The sequence below is a fragment of the Crocodylus porosus genome, unplaced genomic scaffold, assembly GCF_001723895.1.
Source record: "Crocodylus porosus isolate Cpor-Errol unplaced genomic scaffold, CroPor_comp1, whole genome shotgun sequence".
Lineage (NCBI taxonomy): Eukaryota > Metazoa > Chordata > Crocodylia > Crocodylidae > Crocodylus > Crocodylus porosus.
The window spans coordinates 85,725,328-85,743,374 of NW_017728947.1; the positions used below are offsets into that span (position 1 = coordinate 85,725,328).

The following is an 18,047-nucleotide window of genomic DNA, read 5'->3' on the forward strand; positions in this document are numbered from 1 at the left end:
CAATCTAGTACCGGACATGGAAAGTCAGCCCAGCTGGGCTGACTCTCCATCGCTGGTCGATCTAGTGAAACTCAAAACAGAGTCGAAACAGCCTCACTGTTTTGATGAAGCAAACCGGAACAGCTGTTTTGAATCAAAATGAAATTAGATACAAAACGCTGTTCCATGGAAACCTTGAAACTCAAGGTGAAATGGAACAGTGCCGTTTTGCACAGTCTTAGTAGGCAGCACTCCCAGCAGCCAATAAGGATGCTCGCTGCTCCTTAACTGGGGCAGAGTTCGTCAACTGAGGCTTACTGCAGGCATGGCTGCTGAGGTCCTAGGCTTAGGTTGGCCTGTTGGACACTTACGGCAGCATAACCACTGTAATCAACGTTGTTTTTTTAGATGTAGCAGTACATAGATGTGGCAAAAAACCATAAGATGGGCTGCATGCAGATGTTAAAAAAAAATGCTTTACTGAAAGAAGCAGTGCATTACTTCAACCCAGCTCTGCAGCATCTGTATTGATCAGATGCTTCAGTGGGGCTTTTTGCTGCTTTTATCTAACGCTGATTCAATCGGTTATTAGATAAAAGCACCCAAAAAGCCCCACTAAAGCTCCCAGTCTGTACAGATCTTGGGCAATCTGGGTTCTACTAATGCGATGCCTCTTCTGGGCATGTGTGGGGCTTGGTGCAGGAGCACACTGAGTTTGAAATAATGCTCCATTTTGTTTTGTTCTGATATCTGCAAGCAGCCATAATTTCTAAATGTGCCTCTTGAAAGATATGGTAGGGCAGAGAACTGTCATCACACAATGTAATCACGCTACTACTGCTCTATTGACATTTTCAGTTTAAGAATACTTAAACAAAAGGTGTGCCTGCCTTGAATCATACTTCTTGCCCAATAAAATTTGCCCTTGTAAAATGTATATATCCAGCTCAAAGTAATATGTGTGTGTGTGTGTGTGTGTGTATTATCACCTGTAATTCTGGCAAGGTGAATGTCTGGATGGATTTATCTGCCAAAAATGTGCTAATCAGCTTTGATTTATGCACCTGACTTTCTATTTTTGAACAGCTTCATTCATTAGTATTCACTTCTCATACATACTGGTTAGTCCGGTATTCTTTTTTTCCTCATTTTTCACTCTTTCTTGTGATTGCATTTATTATTATTTAAAGCTGTAGTAGGACACAGAGGTATCAGTCTCAACTAGTGCTCTGTTGTGTGTGTTGTACAAACACAAAGGTAAAAGTCATCATTCCCCCTAAGAGCTGTATTGTATGCTGTTGAATGTGCTCATACCTCTAATAGTCTATTCAGCATGTCATCTTACACATAGAGCCAACTACATGAAGGAATAAGTACAGTATTGTTTGCTCCAGAATGACCCACTACTACATTGTTTTTGTGTAAAAACTGTCATTCAAAATTAACCATTCATAGGCTGAAATTTGCAACTACAAGTTCTTTAGATGTAATGGCTACAATTAGAACAGTAATATTCATGGGCGACTGGTGCCTTCCGAGTCTGGGGGGGGCACCAGATCACTGACTGGGGCTGGAGGGTCCCCCCAGCGGCCAGTCATCAACCAGGGAGGGAGGGTCCTCCAGCAGCAGATCACCAAGCCCGAAATCACCAGCAGCAAAACCGGAAGTGCACTTCTGCTGGCACTTCTGGTTTTGCAGCTGGCATTTCAGGGGGTGCACAGCCAATCTCAGGGGGTGCATGTGCACCCGCATGCACCCCCTACGCATCACCAATGGTAATACTACATGTTTCATTCTTTAAAAAGTTACTGTGGTGACTGAATTTCAAAACCCCAGCTTCTGTTACACCTACACACAGATTCTTTGTCTTACTTTTTACTAAACTGAGGGTGCATCTACATGTTCAATTAATTTGAAGCAATAAATTCTGGTTCATATTATGCCAGAGTTTATTGCTCCCAGCCACCACATTTGAATGTGTGCCCAGGACCACAGCACACTGAGATGGATTGGAGCAGCTCTGGCTGATAGGGGGCTCACGGGTCAGACTGCCAACCTGACGAGGTGCTTCAGTGCAGGACTAGCTGGCAGGCAGCCCCTGCACTGAAGCTCCCTCTTTCCCCAGCCAGCCCCATCAGTATCCATGCATGCATTGCTGCACAGTAAATAACTCCACTGTAGGACAATACTTGTATTTAAAAGTACTTTCCTACAGCAGAGTTTATTAGTTTACGACAGCTTAATAGGGCCACACATGTAGATGGGGAGACTTTACTGCAGAGTTAATTAGGCAGCTCCACAGTGTCTTATAGATATGCCTAGGTTGACCTTAGAAAGCACTTAAATCAGCATGATAAAAATGTTTAACAGTGTCTGTCACTCAAAGGTGTCAGATGTTTCCTGGCACGTAGAAGAGGAGATAAATGGGGTAACACCATGTAGGGCATTGGATGGGATACATAGGGCAAACAATTGACAAAGTAACAGTAAACATAACTTAGAGCAGTCTCAAGGCAAATCCCTGTTCTAGGTGAGGACATAGATCAGGGAAAGCATAAAAATAGATTAGACTCACCTTTTGCTCTCATCATACAGAACAAATGAGAGCAATTGGAAAAGAAAATCAGAGGAGCAGTTTATTAATTTTCATGGAGGGCACTATTTCCCAGTGTAACATTGTGATTCTTCAAGACAGAGCTTTCCCCCACTTCAGTAAAACCTGGTATTAGATTGCATTTGCAGCATTTCTAAGGTTTCTAGAGCCAACCTATTTCATGATAGCTCTGCAAAGTGTCTGATATGCAGGAAGCTTTGTGGCTTGTTTTGTAGAGTCATGGTTATTCAATAGCAGCCTCTGTGTTACAGATTCTTTTGTTTCTGAAGAACCAACACTCTGATACTGTTTTAGCAGCTAAGTGACTTCTTTTTTTTTTAAATTATAGTTGTGGGTTAGAGTCTAAATATGATTCCAGAGGAGAGAAATCCCAGAGAAATTCCTTTTTTTTTTTTTTGGACCTGAGATTTTCTATAAATCTTACCAATTTCTTCAGTCTATGGTGACCCAAAAGCTGTCAGAAATGATAGCTTCCTTCATTTTTAGCTTCAAATGGCATTCATAACAACAACTTACTTATATGGTACCTAGATAGACAAGGTTCTTTGGGTGAATCTGAAATCTTTTATTAGACCAACTTAAATCATTGGCAAAAAATTTTCTTAGCAAGCTTTCAGGTTCAAAAACCTTTTGTCAGGCTGAGGAAGCCTCTGCAGTTGGTGTGTGTTCTTCCTGGATAGAATGAATAGAAGAACACACACCAACCCCAGAGGCTTCCTCAGCCTGACAAAAGGTTTTTAAACCTGAAAGCTTGCTAAGAAAATTTTTTTCCAGTGATTTAAGGTGGACTAATAAAAGATATCAGATTCACCCAAAGAACCTTGTCTGCTTATGTCTTTAGATCAACATGGCTACAACCTACACCCCTGTTATATGGCACGTTCATCCCAGAAGTTCCCAAAATACCATACAGTCCATATGCACAGAGCACCACTGAAGTGTAGCCATCCCTGGGGTAGATAACCGCAACCAGGAGGACAGTATAGTAGCACATAACTCATCCACAAATGCTTACATTTTTGACAGTTGTTACAGTATCTTTTAAGCTGTCATGAAAGATCCACTTCTTTTGAACTGCATGAAACTTTGTGTATCCACCTCTGAAGGGTCTGATTTTATCCTGCTAGGAGTCAAATTTATGATGCAAGCAAGATGAGATACTTCAGAACCAATGCTCAGACCATCCTATTCATGGGTGCTTCTGACTGGTAATGGAAAATTTCAGGATACACAGCCATGCCAAAAGCCAACCTAGATTCCTGGGTTATTTTTTTAACTGTCCCCTAACCATGACTCCCAAAGAGTAAATCACAGCCAATTTTAAGTTATGATACGGTAAAGAAACAATTGTCTTGGTTTACCTTTGATTTTGGTGGTGTGATAAGAAGCAACTCTGCAAAAGTCAGGAAAGTTACACTGACATATAAAAGCCATGTAGGATGGAGACCCAGTACATTTCTCTTTATTATTGTTGCAACTTTTTGTTTTAAAAAGGGATGGGAGAAAAATGGCTGGTCACTTTCACTATGTAGCATGTGTTTTTGCTATGTTTTGGAAAAAATAAAATAGCAGGTGTGACCATTTTGAAACGTGCTAGTGTGCAAGAAATATATACTAGAAATGCTTTTAATTTTTAAATTCTGTTAATTCCAGATGCACTATATGTGCATATATAGCAAGATCAACCGGCTTGAAACATTTACGTATATTGACATTAATTTTCTTAGGATATATTATATTCAAATTAGCATTGTCTAAGCGAAATACTTGGACTCCTAAGGAAACACAGATACCTCTTAAATAGCACCCCTGCATATATAGTAAATACAAACATTGAAAACAAGGTGACCTCCACTACATAATTAAAACTAATTTTTCTTTGCTGGGCAGAGTTAAAATCTCTCATGCAGTCCCAAACGGAATGTTTGCAATTCTTTCTCTGTAATGGCAAAAGTGTTGCTACTTTCATTTTCTTCTTTAGATAAATCTCCAGTGGTAAGATGTGTCATAACAAAACCAGATAATATATGCATTTACAGTTTGATTGTTTATACAGAAAGAACTGTTTAAATTTCCAAATCTGTTGGTTACATGCAGGCCGTGTCTACATTAGACACTGACTAGTTAGTAGCCTGTGACTACTGCGCAGTAGTGTCAGATGGCAGAAAGTATGACATGACACTACTGCACAGCAGTCTCAGGCTAGTGCACAGTTAGTGTAACAAAAAAGTCATTTGGCAGTGCTACTGCAGAGAAACTCCAGTTACTGCAGTCATACAGGTACTAAATGACTGTGCAGTAATGACCGTGCAGTCGGCATCTCATGTAGATGCGCATGGCCACTTAATGGCAAAGTTTAGAGATTCCTTTTATTCCAGCTGACACCCCTTGTGCCATGAAATTTGTGAGCTAGTTCCTGGACCCTGAGGGAATGTCTTTGTACCTCCTTGACAGTACTAAGGAACCTTAAAACTGACATGTTTGGAGAACTGCACATTGCCCCAGTTGCAGGGGACGGGGTACTTCATTGGTTTCTCTAGGAAGATAATCTCAGGTGTGTCTATAGTATTGCACTGGTCCAGCAATCCCTGACAGGTGTAAGAATTTGGTCCCAGCAGCCCCAGAAATAGGGAGAAAGAAAAAATGGGATGCTACCATCTTTATTTTTTTTATTCCCCTTTAATTTGTGCCAGATTCAAGGACTAGGTCCCACTGGATTTTCATGAGGTATAATCAGTGGAGTAATTGGTCCAGAACCCATAACAACCAAAGAAATAGTATTTATTTTAGATACTACTTCAGAGTTCCCACTTGTCAAAGGTTACCATAGGCTCCCAAAGTATGATTTACTGTGTGGCTTATTTTCACAGATTCATAGAAAATTTGGGTTCGAAGGGACCTCAGGAGGTCATCTAGTCCAATCCTGTGCTTAAAGCAGGACCATTGCCAACTAAATCATCCCAGCCAAGGATGATTTTTTCCTACCTGGGTCTTAAAAACTTCCCAAGATGGAGAAACCACAACCTCTCTGAGTAACAAGTTCCAGTGCTTTACTTTATTTTGAGAAGTACCTATACCAGTTGTTTTTATAACTGGTAGGCAATTTGCAATTTGCTTTCAAAAACATTCAAATAGGTGGGTTCCAAAACTTTCCAGTGTTATCTGTTTTCCATAGTGCTGAACTACAGCTGCAACTATTTTACATTTAAACAATCACTCTGGTAAACCTTATTATGCTGCCTGCTAACACAGGCATTTGTTTGGTATTGTTATTGCAGGTTATCAGTTCAGCACTTAATTGTGCTGCAGCAATACAATGAAGTTGGCTCACATGAAACACCATCAAGAAGGGTTTATTTCATTTCTACTAACTGTAAAAACATTAGCTCTTTGCCTTAGTCATTAGCATGTAAACACATTTCAGATATTTTCTCTGACTAGACTACTTGTACCTTCTTTATTAAATTTAGAGAAAAGTGGAAAGAGGGAATATGGGGAAGAGGTATTATATGAGCATAGTGTGGGCTGTGATTTATTTTTGATGGTATCCCTTGTTTGGGTTTTTTTTAAATACATTTTAAGCAGTGTTATTAATGTGTTGCAGTAGCAATGTTGATTACCTGAAGTTTTAACCTAAAATGCCATGCAGTCTTGAGATTTCAGCATGGATCAGTCTTGAGATATCAGCAAGGATATCATGGAAAAATGAAGTAAACCAAGGATTTTACCTTTACTGAAGGCAAACGCAGATTTCTCATTTTACTAGAGAAACCTGTGGATTTTGCAGTTTTGCAATAAACTCTCTGCAGGCTGGCAGAGTTGCAGCCTGCAAGGGGCTGGGAGGGAGTGGGAGGAGGGCAATCAGGCTGGGGGCACCATGTGCATGTACATACACATGGCCCAGGCAGCCTGGAGAGCAGGTCCCGCCAGTAACTGTGGGGGTGAGAAAGGGATTGAGGTCCCCAAAATGAGGGAGGGACGGAGTTGGACAGAGCTGGGGCTGGGGCTGGGGCTGCTGCCCAGGTGGGTGATGTGTGGGGCCTGTGGCTGCAATACGCAGCTGCAGAGCCCCAGCTGGGAGCAGGATGGGGCCATGGGAGGCTCATCTGGGGGGTGAGAGAGTGGAAGAGTGGAGCTGGCTCCTCGGTGCAGCAGTCACTGCCAGGGAGAACCCATGCCCCTAGATCTGTGTGCGGGTAGGGGGCAGGGCAGATGCGAACTTGGGCTCCCGCCCTGCTGCCTTCCCCTGGGGCCTCTGCAGCCTGGCAGGCATGACCCAGCACTGCAGGGAAGAGTGTGGCCATGCAGGAAAGCTGAAAGCTCCACACTGACTTGGTGATGTATCCCCTGCATGTGCAGCATCTTTGAGGGGCACAACCCCATGCCACTGCCCTCACTGCAGCTACTTATGCAGGGGATGCATCTCCAAGGCAGCGCGGAGCTCAAGAGGTTTCCTGTGTGGCCCCACTCTGCCCTGCAGTGCTGGGTCACACCCGCTGGGCTGCAGAGGCCCCAGGGGAGGGCAGCAGGGCAGAAGCCCACAGCATGCAGTCTATACCCAACCTGTGCACATATCTGGGGGGCACAGATCCCTCCTGCCCCCCAGGAGTGCAGGCTGGAGCGGTGAGCTGTCCTCCCCACCCCCAGCCCGCAGCAGGGTGGAGTTGGGCTCCGCTCAGCTACAGTAGACACTGCCTCCTGCTGGAGGCAGAGGGCTACGGATGCAGGTCCCTTGCCCCATAGCCCTGACAGCTGGGGGGCCCCTGCAGCTGGGATGGGGATCAGGGCCTGTGGGTGGGGGGTAGGGGGCACAACCAGTACCAGGAGGCTGTGGGGAGTGACAGGCACAAGCAGGGCTAGGGGAGAACTGGCAGGGGTAATTTTAATCACAGATTTTGTGGGGTTTATTAGAGAATTTGAGATTTTTTATCAGAGAACTTGCAATTTTTTTTTATCAGGGAAAACCAGGATTCCTGGGTAGCAGAGACACAAAGATTAATTAATAGTTATTGGGAAATAATGCAAATTTTTTTATACAGCAGGAAGTCATATTGCCTAGAGCAGGATTACCAAACTGTAGTACGCATACTCTACGGGGTGCGCCAGGTATCTCGGGGGGAGGAGGGGGAATGCGAAAGAAATTGTGTTATGGTGGATTTAATTTTCATTATAATAATACTTGGCATTTAAGGAGGTAAAATATAAAATGTATACTGGTAGGGATACGCAGGCAGCTTCTAAATTTGGAAGGAGGTATGCAATAAGGAAACCTCTGGCCTAGAACTTTAAAAAATGCTGTTGTTTGGGGAAGGCAAAAGCAGGAGGTGTACCATGGGGAGCCATTCTACTTTTAGGAACAGTTTGGTTTATTTTAGTTCTAATGTTTGTGATTCTCTGATGTGAATCATGTATCTTAATAGTTGCCAGACTGCACACTACAGCAGACAAAATGTTCAGGAATTTGCTCATTCTTGTTCATTTTCAGTGGGAGACTAGAAGCGTCTCATGCATATCTGGAGATTATTCTACAAAAGGTCCACAGCTACTAACAGCACTTCCCACAATATTAACCTTGTGCCATCAGTTCCTTATGCCATCTTATTAGTAGAGGAAAGTTGCACACCCACCCTTCACTGCACATTTATCAGCTTATTTTTAATTTATTCTTAAATGTTAATTTTAAATAATGAAGAAACCCAAGAGACCTTAAGTGCCTTCCTCTACTCAAGCAGCACAAAGCAGGCTTAACCGATTGAATCTGCCCTCCTGGCAGATTCTTCCCTCACAAAGCAATTTTCAGCAGCCGTGCCACCCCCACACAGCCCCCAGAGAGGGAGCATGGCCAAGATATCTCTAAGCAGTGGCAATACATGGTTGCTGGAATAGTCCTTGTCCCTGGCACCTGTCATAGATTAGAGCAGTTATCAGGCTACTTCACTTCAAACCAGAAACTAGTTTAGGACCAGGCAGTTTGGAGATAAGTGGCATAAAGTCACTTTGGTAAATACTCACAAACCTGCTCTGGGCAGAGCTTGTATAAGCCCAGGACCTGTGTTCAAACACTGAAGACTTTATTTTAGTGATGGAGAGAGCAAAATACTGCCTGTTTGTGTCTAACAACATAGATACTGTCTTGAATTCTGCTACAACACTGGCATGTCACCCAATACAATCCTCTCTTTTATGTTTCAAAGTGACAATACTTCATCTAAACAAACTCTCAGCTGAAATTATAATAAATACTTTGCATTTTCAGTTAGTTCCTATGCAAATATCAATGAATTGTCTATATATCATTTAGATGGGTGACGATGTTCTTTACTTCCTGCCTTAAGCTCTTGTGTGTGACTGGTGTGCACTGTGACACAGAAACTTCCTGTACTGAATTAGATGTAGCTCCATTTTTATGTCAGCCAATATATATAAATTGAGAACCAAAGGCCAGTTATAGCTCTCTGATTCTGTGTCCCAGCCCAAGTTAGTGCTGCTCCCAAGCTGGCCAAATATTTGAGCTGGCAGTTGTTCCCTGTGAGCTATCCATTATCTGGAGATAGCTGGAATGGAACATGCTCCCATGTGAACGGGCTTTGGGAGGGAGGCATTGGGCCAGGTCAGACTGGTTACACACCTGCTGGAGGATTCCCCACTGTAATGAAATACCTAGCAGGGGAATTGCAGGTCATTTCCACTCGCCGTTCTCTGTCCATGCAGCACAAAGGGAGCCAATTTGGTCAGTGAAGGTATTAACTTTTTTTTCTTTTGGCTTTTTAAAGTATATTCAGCTATTGGACTGAAAAGAAATAAACCTGTGGCTTAATGCACAGGCTAAAATGCTGAGAGTTGGCATCTTTTCAGCCTCTCTGTGGCTATTTTGAGTGTAAAAAGTAACATTTTAAGTGTTAATCTCCATCTTCCAGGCCTTTACTCTTGTAATTCTTCACCGGTTAGAGGTGACAAAAAATATCAGCTGTAACACTTCTTTGTAACAGATTTAACTTTGCTGAAAGGCAAAACCATTCAGAAAAACACCCCTGGCAGCTTGGTAAAACTGCCATAGGAGCAGCAGAGACCCCCAATGAGCAAAGCTGTTGTCTGCTTGCTTAGCAATTAAATCATGTTTTAACTTTGTGTTTTCCTAGGTTTCCTGTGAAACAGAAGACAATGAGCAGCTATCTCCCTGCACACAAAATTCACAGAAGTATTTATCTAGGTCATTGTCATTTTCAGACAGGCAAGGCCTGGATGTCTCCAGTCCCACAAAGTGCGACAGGAAAGATACTCAGAAAACATCTAATGCCTCTGCCTCTAAGTCAAGTGTCAGTAATTCAAGTCCATTGAGAAAACACTCTGAGGTTTCATATAGTTTCTCTGCTGATAGTGTTATGAGCGTTGGTCATTCACACACACAGCAGGAGGCTGAATGCAAACTCTATAGTGGTGATCTCCTAGATAAGCATTCAGATCTCTTTACTGACAACCAGCAACCATTCACACCGCGCACCTTAAAATCAGAAGCAAAATCTTTCTTGTCAGAGTACAGGTACTACACTCCTGCTAAAAGAAAAAGGAAGAACATTCGCAAGCAGCAGGTGGAAGCAGAAACACAGACTGATGTAAGCAGGTACAGAAATTAAAATTTTCTTTTGAAATAGTGTGGTTTGTTAATCAGACAAGGCTTTTCATAAGGCTAAAAACTACACCAAATTCTGCCCTCTTTTACCCAGTTAGAAATCTAGGAAAATGAAAGTGAGATCCTTTGACTTATTATTATAAAACTTAGAACAGAACAACTTGGCCTGCTCTTTTTAAGAACCTCCAAGATTCATTCCATTCTGCCTCATAGATCTTGGGCCTGATTCTTTACTGCCTTGTATCCTGTGTTGTCATTTATACCAATACAATTTAGGTTTGAAACGCTACCATGTCCAAACTGCATTGTACTTGAGGGAATTTGCATTGGTGTAAATAGCAGCATGTGTTGGTAGGAAATCAAGGAGCACGCCCTGTGTCTTTGCTCTCCCGGTCCTCTCTCTCTGATATGTACTAGTGTTGGTGGCACACAAACCTTCCACTCGGCAGCCCCTGCCATCTCAGGCAGTTCTCTAATTCTCCGGTTCCTTTTTTAAAAATCTTATAAAGTGATTCAAAGATTCCTTTTCTGTCCTTTTTTTTAATCTTATAAAGTGATCCAAAAATGCCTTTTCTCTCCTTGAATATCTTTTCATTGCCCTTTTAAAAACAAGACACAATAAAAGTGTGAATCTGTGTTTTTGTTAAATTATTTAGGCTATAATTGGTATGAAGCATTATGTACAAAATCAATTGCCTTTGCCTGTGTTGTGTTCTTTCCAAAGTAATAATCCCTTACTGTCTTAGGGTCCCAGTCTCTTCAATGCCTGTATCCCTAACTCTCCTTTTTTTCCTTTCTCTCTCTCTTAGGATAATTTTTTTCTCATGTATCAGATCACTCTTAAGATGGTTACTGGGAGATCTACCATCTTTTGAGGGAATAGAGGATAATCACAGGGTGCCAGTCATGGGAGGGGGTGAATGGCTCAGCTCCCACTGAAGTTCATAGGAGTGCTAAGAGCGCCATAATCTCATGGCTGAATCCACAGAGTTGAATTTGGAGCAGTGACTTCAGCACTCCTGAAACCACTTGGCAGAGAATCAAAAGTAGGAATGTAATTTTCCAACACCTGGGAAGATCTCAGCTGTTGCCTGCAGTCCAGCTGATTAAACTAGGGCACCAGATCTGAAATCCGAGCTTGCCTAGTGGGTGTAATTTAAATGATTTAACAGTCACATTTGCAAGACACTCTATGAGCCTTTCTTCTTTCCATCTCCTCTGTTAACTTTATCACTCTCTTATGACACAGGCTGTGATCAAAGTACTGTGGTCTAATTATATTTCAACACAGATGAAATGCCAAAATATCATTAGGTATATTAACATTTTTGGAAAGGCAGCCATTTTATTAAGGCAGGTACATGCCTCACATAGAATTCCTATTAATAACAAGGGGAGAATGGGCATTTTAACATCTGTTTAAAATAAACATCCATTTCTCTCACTTGTCTGTAGCAAAAAGGCAGATAAAAGAAACTTTAAAGCAATTGTATTTATACAGTGTTCTGAATTTTTCAGAAAACATCATTTTTGTTTCTAATACATGAATTTTGGATGCTTCAACCTAATCATTTAAAGTATAATTCTTAAGCTTCTTAGGCTTCTGTGAACCTTTTTGAGCATTTCTACTGCATTTTCATTTTACTTTTTCCTTGTTAAATTAAAATTTGAAGTTTTTGATCAAGAAGGGCAATGTATTGGGCAAAATGAACTCTCTGGGCCATTTTTTTTCCCTATTTTTCTTTTTTTTTTAAATCTGAACGCCAAGCTGCAGAATTTCTGTTTTCTTCTTTACTGCATTTTCCTGTGCTGGAAGAGAGTTGAGGCTTGCTGCTTTTATTCTATAGATTTTATGAGACTGGGCGTGTCTACATGTGCATTAAGGTGCTTTTTTTAATGTACATTAACTTGAGTACCTCCAATGTGAGGTACTAAAGAAATGCACATTAGACTGCATTAATGTGCAGTAATGAATGCATGTGGTTTTCAAGTTATGCTTAATGCACAGTAGCCTATTTTACTGCTTATTAGCATAATCACCTGTTTTTTTTACATGATGCTTTAATGCACAGTAAAATAGGCTACTGTGCATTAAAGCACATATGTAGACATGCCCACAGAGTGATAACTTACAAAGTTGCATATTTCTACCATTGACTTGCTGAGCATGAATCCCACACATCACCCCTGATGTGTTTTATGTTGAAGTATAGGATAGTTTCCACTTCCAACTATTCTGAATGTTCTATTTACTAGGCCTGTGCGAATGGGGAAGTATTCAATTTGGATTCGGATTCAGCCAATCTGGAGGACAGTGATTCGATTCGGTGATTCGAATCACTGTCCCCATTCAATTTGGCTGAATCAGAATTGGAGATCTGGGGCTGATTCAGAGATACAGATCTACTGGGAACCCAGGCAGGGGGAGCCGCAGAAGAAGCCCCCATGGCTGCCCTGCCCAACTCCAGCCCCAGCCCCCGCCCGGCCCCAGCCTTCCTCCATTTAAAACAAACAAAAAAAAGCCCCACGCTCACCTGGTGCAGCAGGGGCTGTGGGGGCTCTGGGACCTCCTGGCAGACCCCCCCACCATGCAGACCTCACACCCCAGTTTAAAGTGCCAGGAGGCTCAGGTCAGGTGGGGTATGGGGCTAGGAAGGGCAGCCATGGGGGCTTCTCTTGGTAGCTCCCCCTGCCTAGGGAGAGGCAAGCACAGCTGGAGAAGCCAGGGGAGAACCTGTAGCTACCTGACTATGCCTGCCTCTCTGTGATGGATCCAAATCTCTGAATCTTTTCTGAATTGATTCAAAGGATTCAGATTCAATTCGGACATTTTAATGGGTCTCCCGATTTGATTTGGATTCAGAGATTAGGCCACTGAATCAGGCCAAATTCTGGATCAAATCAGTGACTGCAGCTTCGCACGTCCTACTATTTACCCTCAGTAACTATCCAGTCAGGAGATGGATTTAGATGATCTAAAAATGACTTTATTGCTTTAAATGTTGGCAAACTGAAAACTGACAATCACTTGCTTTTCATATTTAAGTAGCAGCCATGGCACATATTTTCAAAGCTGTCAGAGGGATATGAATGCCCAGTTCCCTTTAAAATTGATGGACATTGAGTGTTCCTATCCCCAAGGTGACTTTAAAAAATCCAAGCCTATGTTATGGAAAGTAGACTATTGGCCTATGATGTCCATATATTGTGAGCAGTCTGTCTAATATTTATTTTTTAACTTTGTAGTTTTCAATCTGAGTCGAAAGCATCTGAGAGAAAAGTTACTGACTTCCAAAAGATCATAACACAGGTAATAAAAAAGTATATTTATCAATCATCTAGATGTTTACAAAACATCCTTCAGCATGGTAGCAGAGCACATATTTCATCTGTCACTGCAGCTTAGAGCAAAATCCAGTTTCATTTTCTAGATGGGTTGACAGCTGAATTCACCATGTTCAGAGGCCTGGGTTCCAAAGAAATGAGAGGGAATGATAAGAAATAGGCCCTTGGCAGATGGTCATTTAAAGGTGCCATAGGATCTGATTCACAGGCCTAACAATCAAGCTTCCTGCCATGCTGCATGTGTATGGCAGGAAGTGCAATTCTGGGTAGAGGATCAGATCTCCATTGCACCCTATTGCCAGTACAGAAGGAGCCTGGGATCATGGTCCTGGGCTCCCCCTGCACCAGCAAATAGGAAGCCAGTCAGCTGATCACCTATCTTAGCCTCAGGAGCACAATGGATTCAAGGCCTCCGCTGTGCCCTAGAGGCTAGGAGCCCCAGTTAGCTGTCAATCCCAGCCTCCAGGTTCAGCAGAATCTAGGAGCACCTGTACACACCACAGGTTTTAATTCTCATTAAATTAAATAGATTTATAAAATCTAAATTTGTTTATTTTAGAGCATCACATCTATGTTTACATGCACTAGGTTTTCAAACGAATTAAACCTTAGAGAGTCGCATTTGTGCTTACACGTGTCATGTATTGCAGTCCCTTGTGGACCTGTAGGACACCGCCTTCCGCTCGACTAGGATGATATATATTGTAATTGATGATCTACACGCCCACGTTTTTCCTGCCACAACTTGATGTTAATGGAGTTGGTTCATTACCTGTACATGTAGTCCAATTAGTAGTCTCACCGTTGTCCCGTGGGGTCCTGCGCTCCTGAGGGCTCTGCCACCCCTACACCCTCGCCCGTTCCACCGGGGTCTAACCAGTCAGTTGGTCCTGCCACATGTTCCAATCAAACAACCAACAAAAGACCAAAAAGAAAACAAGAAAGCAGAGAAGGCTCTCCTGGCCTGTGTCAATGTTCCTGCTGTTTGCAGCCAATATCTAAACCAAAATTGATCTTCGTGTGGCCAGTCCCTCTTTGGTGGCTGTCTCTCTCAGAGCCTCTTGTGGAGGTCACCACGACTTCTTTTATCACCGTGAGCCCATCTCTAACACCATCTTATTGGTTTCTGCCACTTTTACATGTATTACTGTACCGTGAAAGTCTATGCTGCCCCTCTATTACGGTTATTATGGTACCACCTTCCCTGCTGGGCTCTGCCAGCTCCCAGCATGTAAACAAACAGTTCTGTGCCCCGCAGGGTTAGTAGACTTGGCTCTAAGTCCCCGCTGTGGGTTTTACTCTCTGCAAGAGTCTCCTACCAGCACTCCACGTCGCTTTCAGAGTTCCCTGCAGCATGTGCCGGCTCGCTCCTCCTTCTACTCTTTCCAGTCCTGCGCTCCTCTCGCTTTCCTGTCCCGGGCTTTTCTTTATACTGGCGCAGGAGTTCTCTGCCCCTCCCCTCCCAAAACACCTGGGTAAGGGAGATTTCTGCCGGGCTCCTTGGGGCTGCGGACCTGGGGCCGCTGAGCTTTTGTTTAGCCCATGTGCTTTGGAGCCCGGTGGCTCCTTCTCTCTCTCACAACACGCACTAGGTTTTCAAACAGATTAAACCAGGTTCCTGGCTGGTGCTGCAGGAGGGCAGGATGGTCCAATGCTGTCTCTTCCACCCCAGCCCAGAGCCTCCTACCCACCTCATGCCCGTGCCCCGTCACACAGCTGTGGAAGCAGGGAGCGAAAACCACCCAAGAAAAGAAAAATGAAAGCAATTCAAAAGTGAAAGCAATTTGAAGGGGTGAACTATGAAAAATTTGCAGTGTTAGCTGGTGGACAAAGAGGCTTATTACATGTCTTTGAGTGTCTTTGTGTTTGCATGCAACAAATCCATGGACACAAAACTTTAATTCCGGGTGAGCCAAACTAAACTACATCCAAGGACTTTTAGTTTAACGCACAACAAAGACTTTTAAAGCATCAGGAAATCTTTTTCATGCAAACAAACATGCAGTTTCAGTGCATGAAAGGGCAAAAATCGTGGTGTGTACAAGTAACAATACAGGTAAAAGTAGATGCAAATAAGAAAACAGGCTTTGAGTGCAGCATTCATAAACAGGAGCATATGTTCAGGGCCTTGCTTCCAAGGTGGCTTTTATAATATACTTTAAACAGTCACTGGACAGGGTGCTTAAACGGTCCTTGGAGCAGGGACCAGAACCCAGGACTCTCCTCCCAGGTTAATTACCTAACTGCTAAGATACAGAGTGAGGTTTTCTTTTGCTCTCTCTCAGGTTTAATATATGTTGCATTCTGCACAGTAGTACAGTTTCAACAAAGAGGGTAAAAAGTGTCCCAGCCGCCTGTGGAGGGTTTAGATTGAGAGTGTGGTCAGGGGTAGAAAGGTAAGAAAGATTTATTACCATAACAAAAACACAACTACGTGTAGTAACAAGACAAACGATGAAAGACAAAAGCAATTCACGTCGGCAACTTATCGGCAGTCCCTCTGATGCCTGATACACAGCAAGCTTCTCTTTCCAGAAAGTTCAGCGAGGTCAGGCGTTCCCGAACAATGCTGTCTGAGGGGTACCGGGAAGGACCCTGGAATGCAGTTCTTGGGCTCCTCAAGGTCCATGGGCCCACTGATTCAGGCAACAGCTAACTAATTCTTTCCACAGAGCTGCATCTTCCTTCTGAATGTTTTCCAAATATTTCAGCTAATGTATAGCTTCTGAAGGACACTGATAACGTATGACCACTTAGATTTCTTTTTCTTCAACTGTCCTTAGACTGACCAATAGCAGTATAAGCCTTGCATTCCTTTAATAAGGTAATTTTAACTGCACCACAGGGCCTTACTACTTCTAGGCTTTGCTAAATTTACTAGGCCTTACTTTATACAAAGCCTTACTACATCTTAAACTATCTTTAGGCTTTTAGCAGCAACTTATAGCTTAATATCTAAACAAATACAGAAAAATACTTGATCTAATCTTCATAGAGCCTTCAGCAAGCACTTTTATCACACAGACATACTTTTCAGCTGCCACAAAGAGTAATAGCAAAATAACAAGAACTTATATCAAGCTTTTCAAGGGACTTCATGGGAGGAATGCTACTTTAGTGGTTTTCAACCTTTTTCGACTCAAGGCACCCCTTAGAAGACTGAAGGCACTCCTCCATAATTTTTTTTTAAATTAAAGCGGCAACCTGATTTAGTTATTACAGTCCTAACCTCCTTGTAGAAGGGGCAAGCAGGGAGATCCTGAGCCTTATTTCCTTACACTTCCTGTGGCCCCCTTCAAAGGATCTGGGCACACATGAGAGGTTCAGTTTCTGGCATCCAAAATATGTTAAAGTCAAAATAAGGGCACGGTGTAATTTAGGAACCTCCTGAGTTAGGAAGCATCTGAGCAGGAATTTTGGATCACAGTTGTAGAGCTTGGTGCCCAGATTCTGCCCATATCCTGCTTTATGCCCTTGAGTTCTCTGCTGGATGTTATTCTAAGGTACTATGCCTGAGCAAGGGTGATAGAATCTGTCCCTCAGATACAATATGTAGTCTTCTGACAATAACGACAATGGTGTATACATTCATCTCTTATACCGGATAATTCTTACTAACGTTTATGTCATGGTATTGATTGATGCTGTTTATGGTGGGGGTTTTATAGCTGAACAAGCTGAATAAATCCTGGTTATCTGGACTTCCCAATAGCACTGCAGTATGTTTATATTTTGGGAGTCTTGAATACATTTTGTTTTATACCAGTAAAGTGAAATTACATCTAACCTCCTCCCTGTCTCTTTAATCTCCCCCTCCCTTTGAAGAGATGAAATAATTTCCCTGGCTTCAGATTGTTGTAACCTTTCCCCATCTTGCTCAGTTTTCCCATGGAAGAGCTTGACATGGAATTTAGGTTCCTCATACAGATAATTTAACACACGCTGGATTTCATCCACAGCCAGTACACTGACAAGAAGTCTTTAAACACAAGTCCTGTCAAAGTTAATAGAGTTACTTGCCTGAGTTGGATTTTGCAGGACCCTTTATGTTTCTGATTATGAATAAAGCAAGTAGTTCTGTCTGTCCTGAGGTGGCTTCATCTGAATTGATTAAAGACAGGTATAGAAGTTACTTGAATGCTATTAAGAAAGCTTTCCTCAAGGTTATCAGAAGATTTTGGTTTTACATTAGACTTTATTTTTCCTGGCTGTTGAGAAAGGGAAAGGAAGCCATATAGTGAGTGCCCTTTTCTGGGTGTCATCATTTAAAATGCATGCAGTAGACGACTTGATCTTCAAGCTGAGTGACTGAAACAATATGCTGTAGGCTAATGGTTACAAGTGCCAAGCCTTATTACTTCATAGAATCATAGAATCATAGAAGTAGGGTCAGAAGGGACCTTGTAGATCTTCAAGTCCGACCCCCCGCCTGGGTGGGAGAAAAGACTGGACTCAAATGAGTCCAGCCAGGTAGTCATC

The 18,047-nt window shown here is 42.6% G+C and overlaps 1 protein-coding gene across 1 annotated transcript in view; it reads left to right on the top strand.

Annotated features, from left to right (window-relative positions):
- SPATA7 (spermatogenesis associated 7) overlaps positions 1-18,047 on the top strand; it is a gene marked incomplete at its 5' end in the record, with an annotated part of 59,681 nt that overhangs the window by 34,153 nt on the left and 7,481 nt on the right. The window contains 2 exons of the mRNA XM_019552380.1: positions 9,733-10,214; positions 13,470-13,533. Of these exons, the coding sequence (XP_019407925.1) occupies positions 9,733-10,214; positions 13,470-13,533 (546 nt within the window). The remainder of the gene's footprint in view (positions 1-9,732; positions 10,215-13,469; positions 13,534-18,047) is intronic.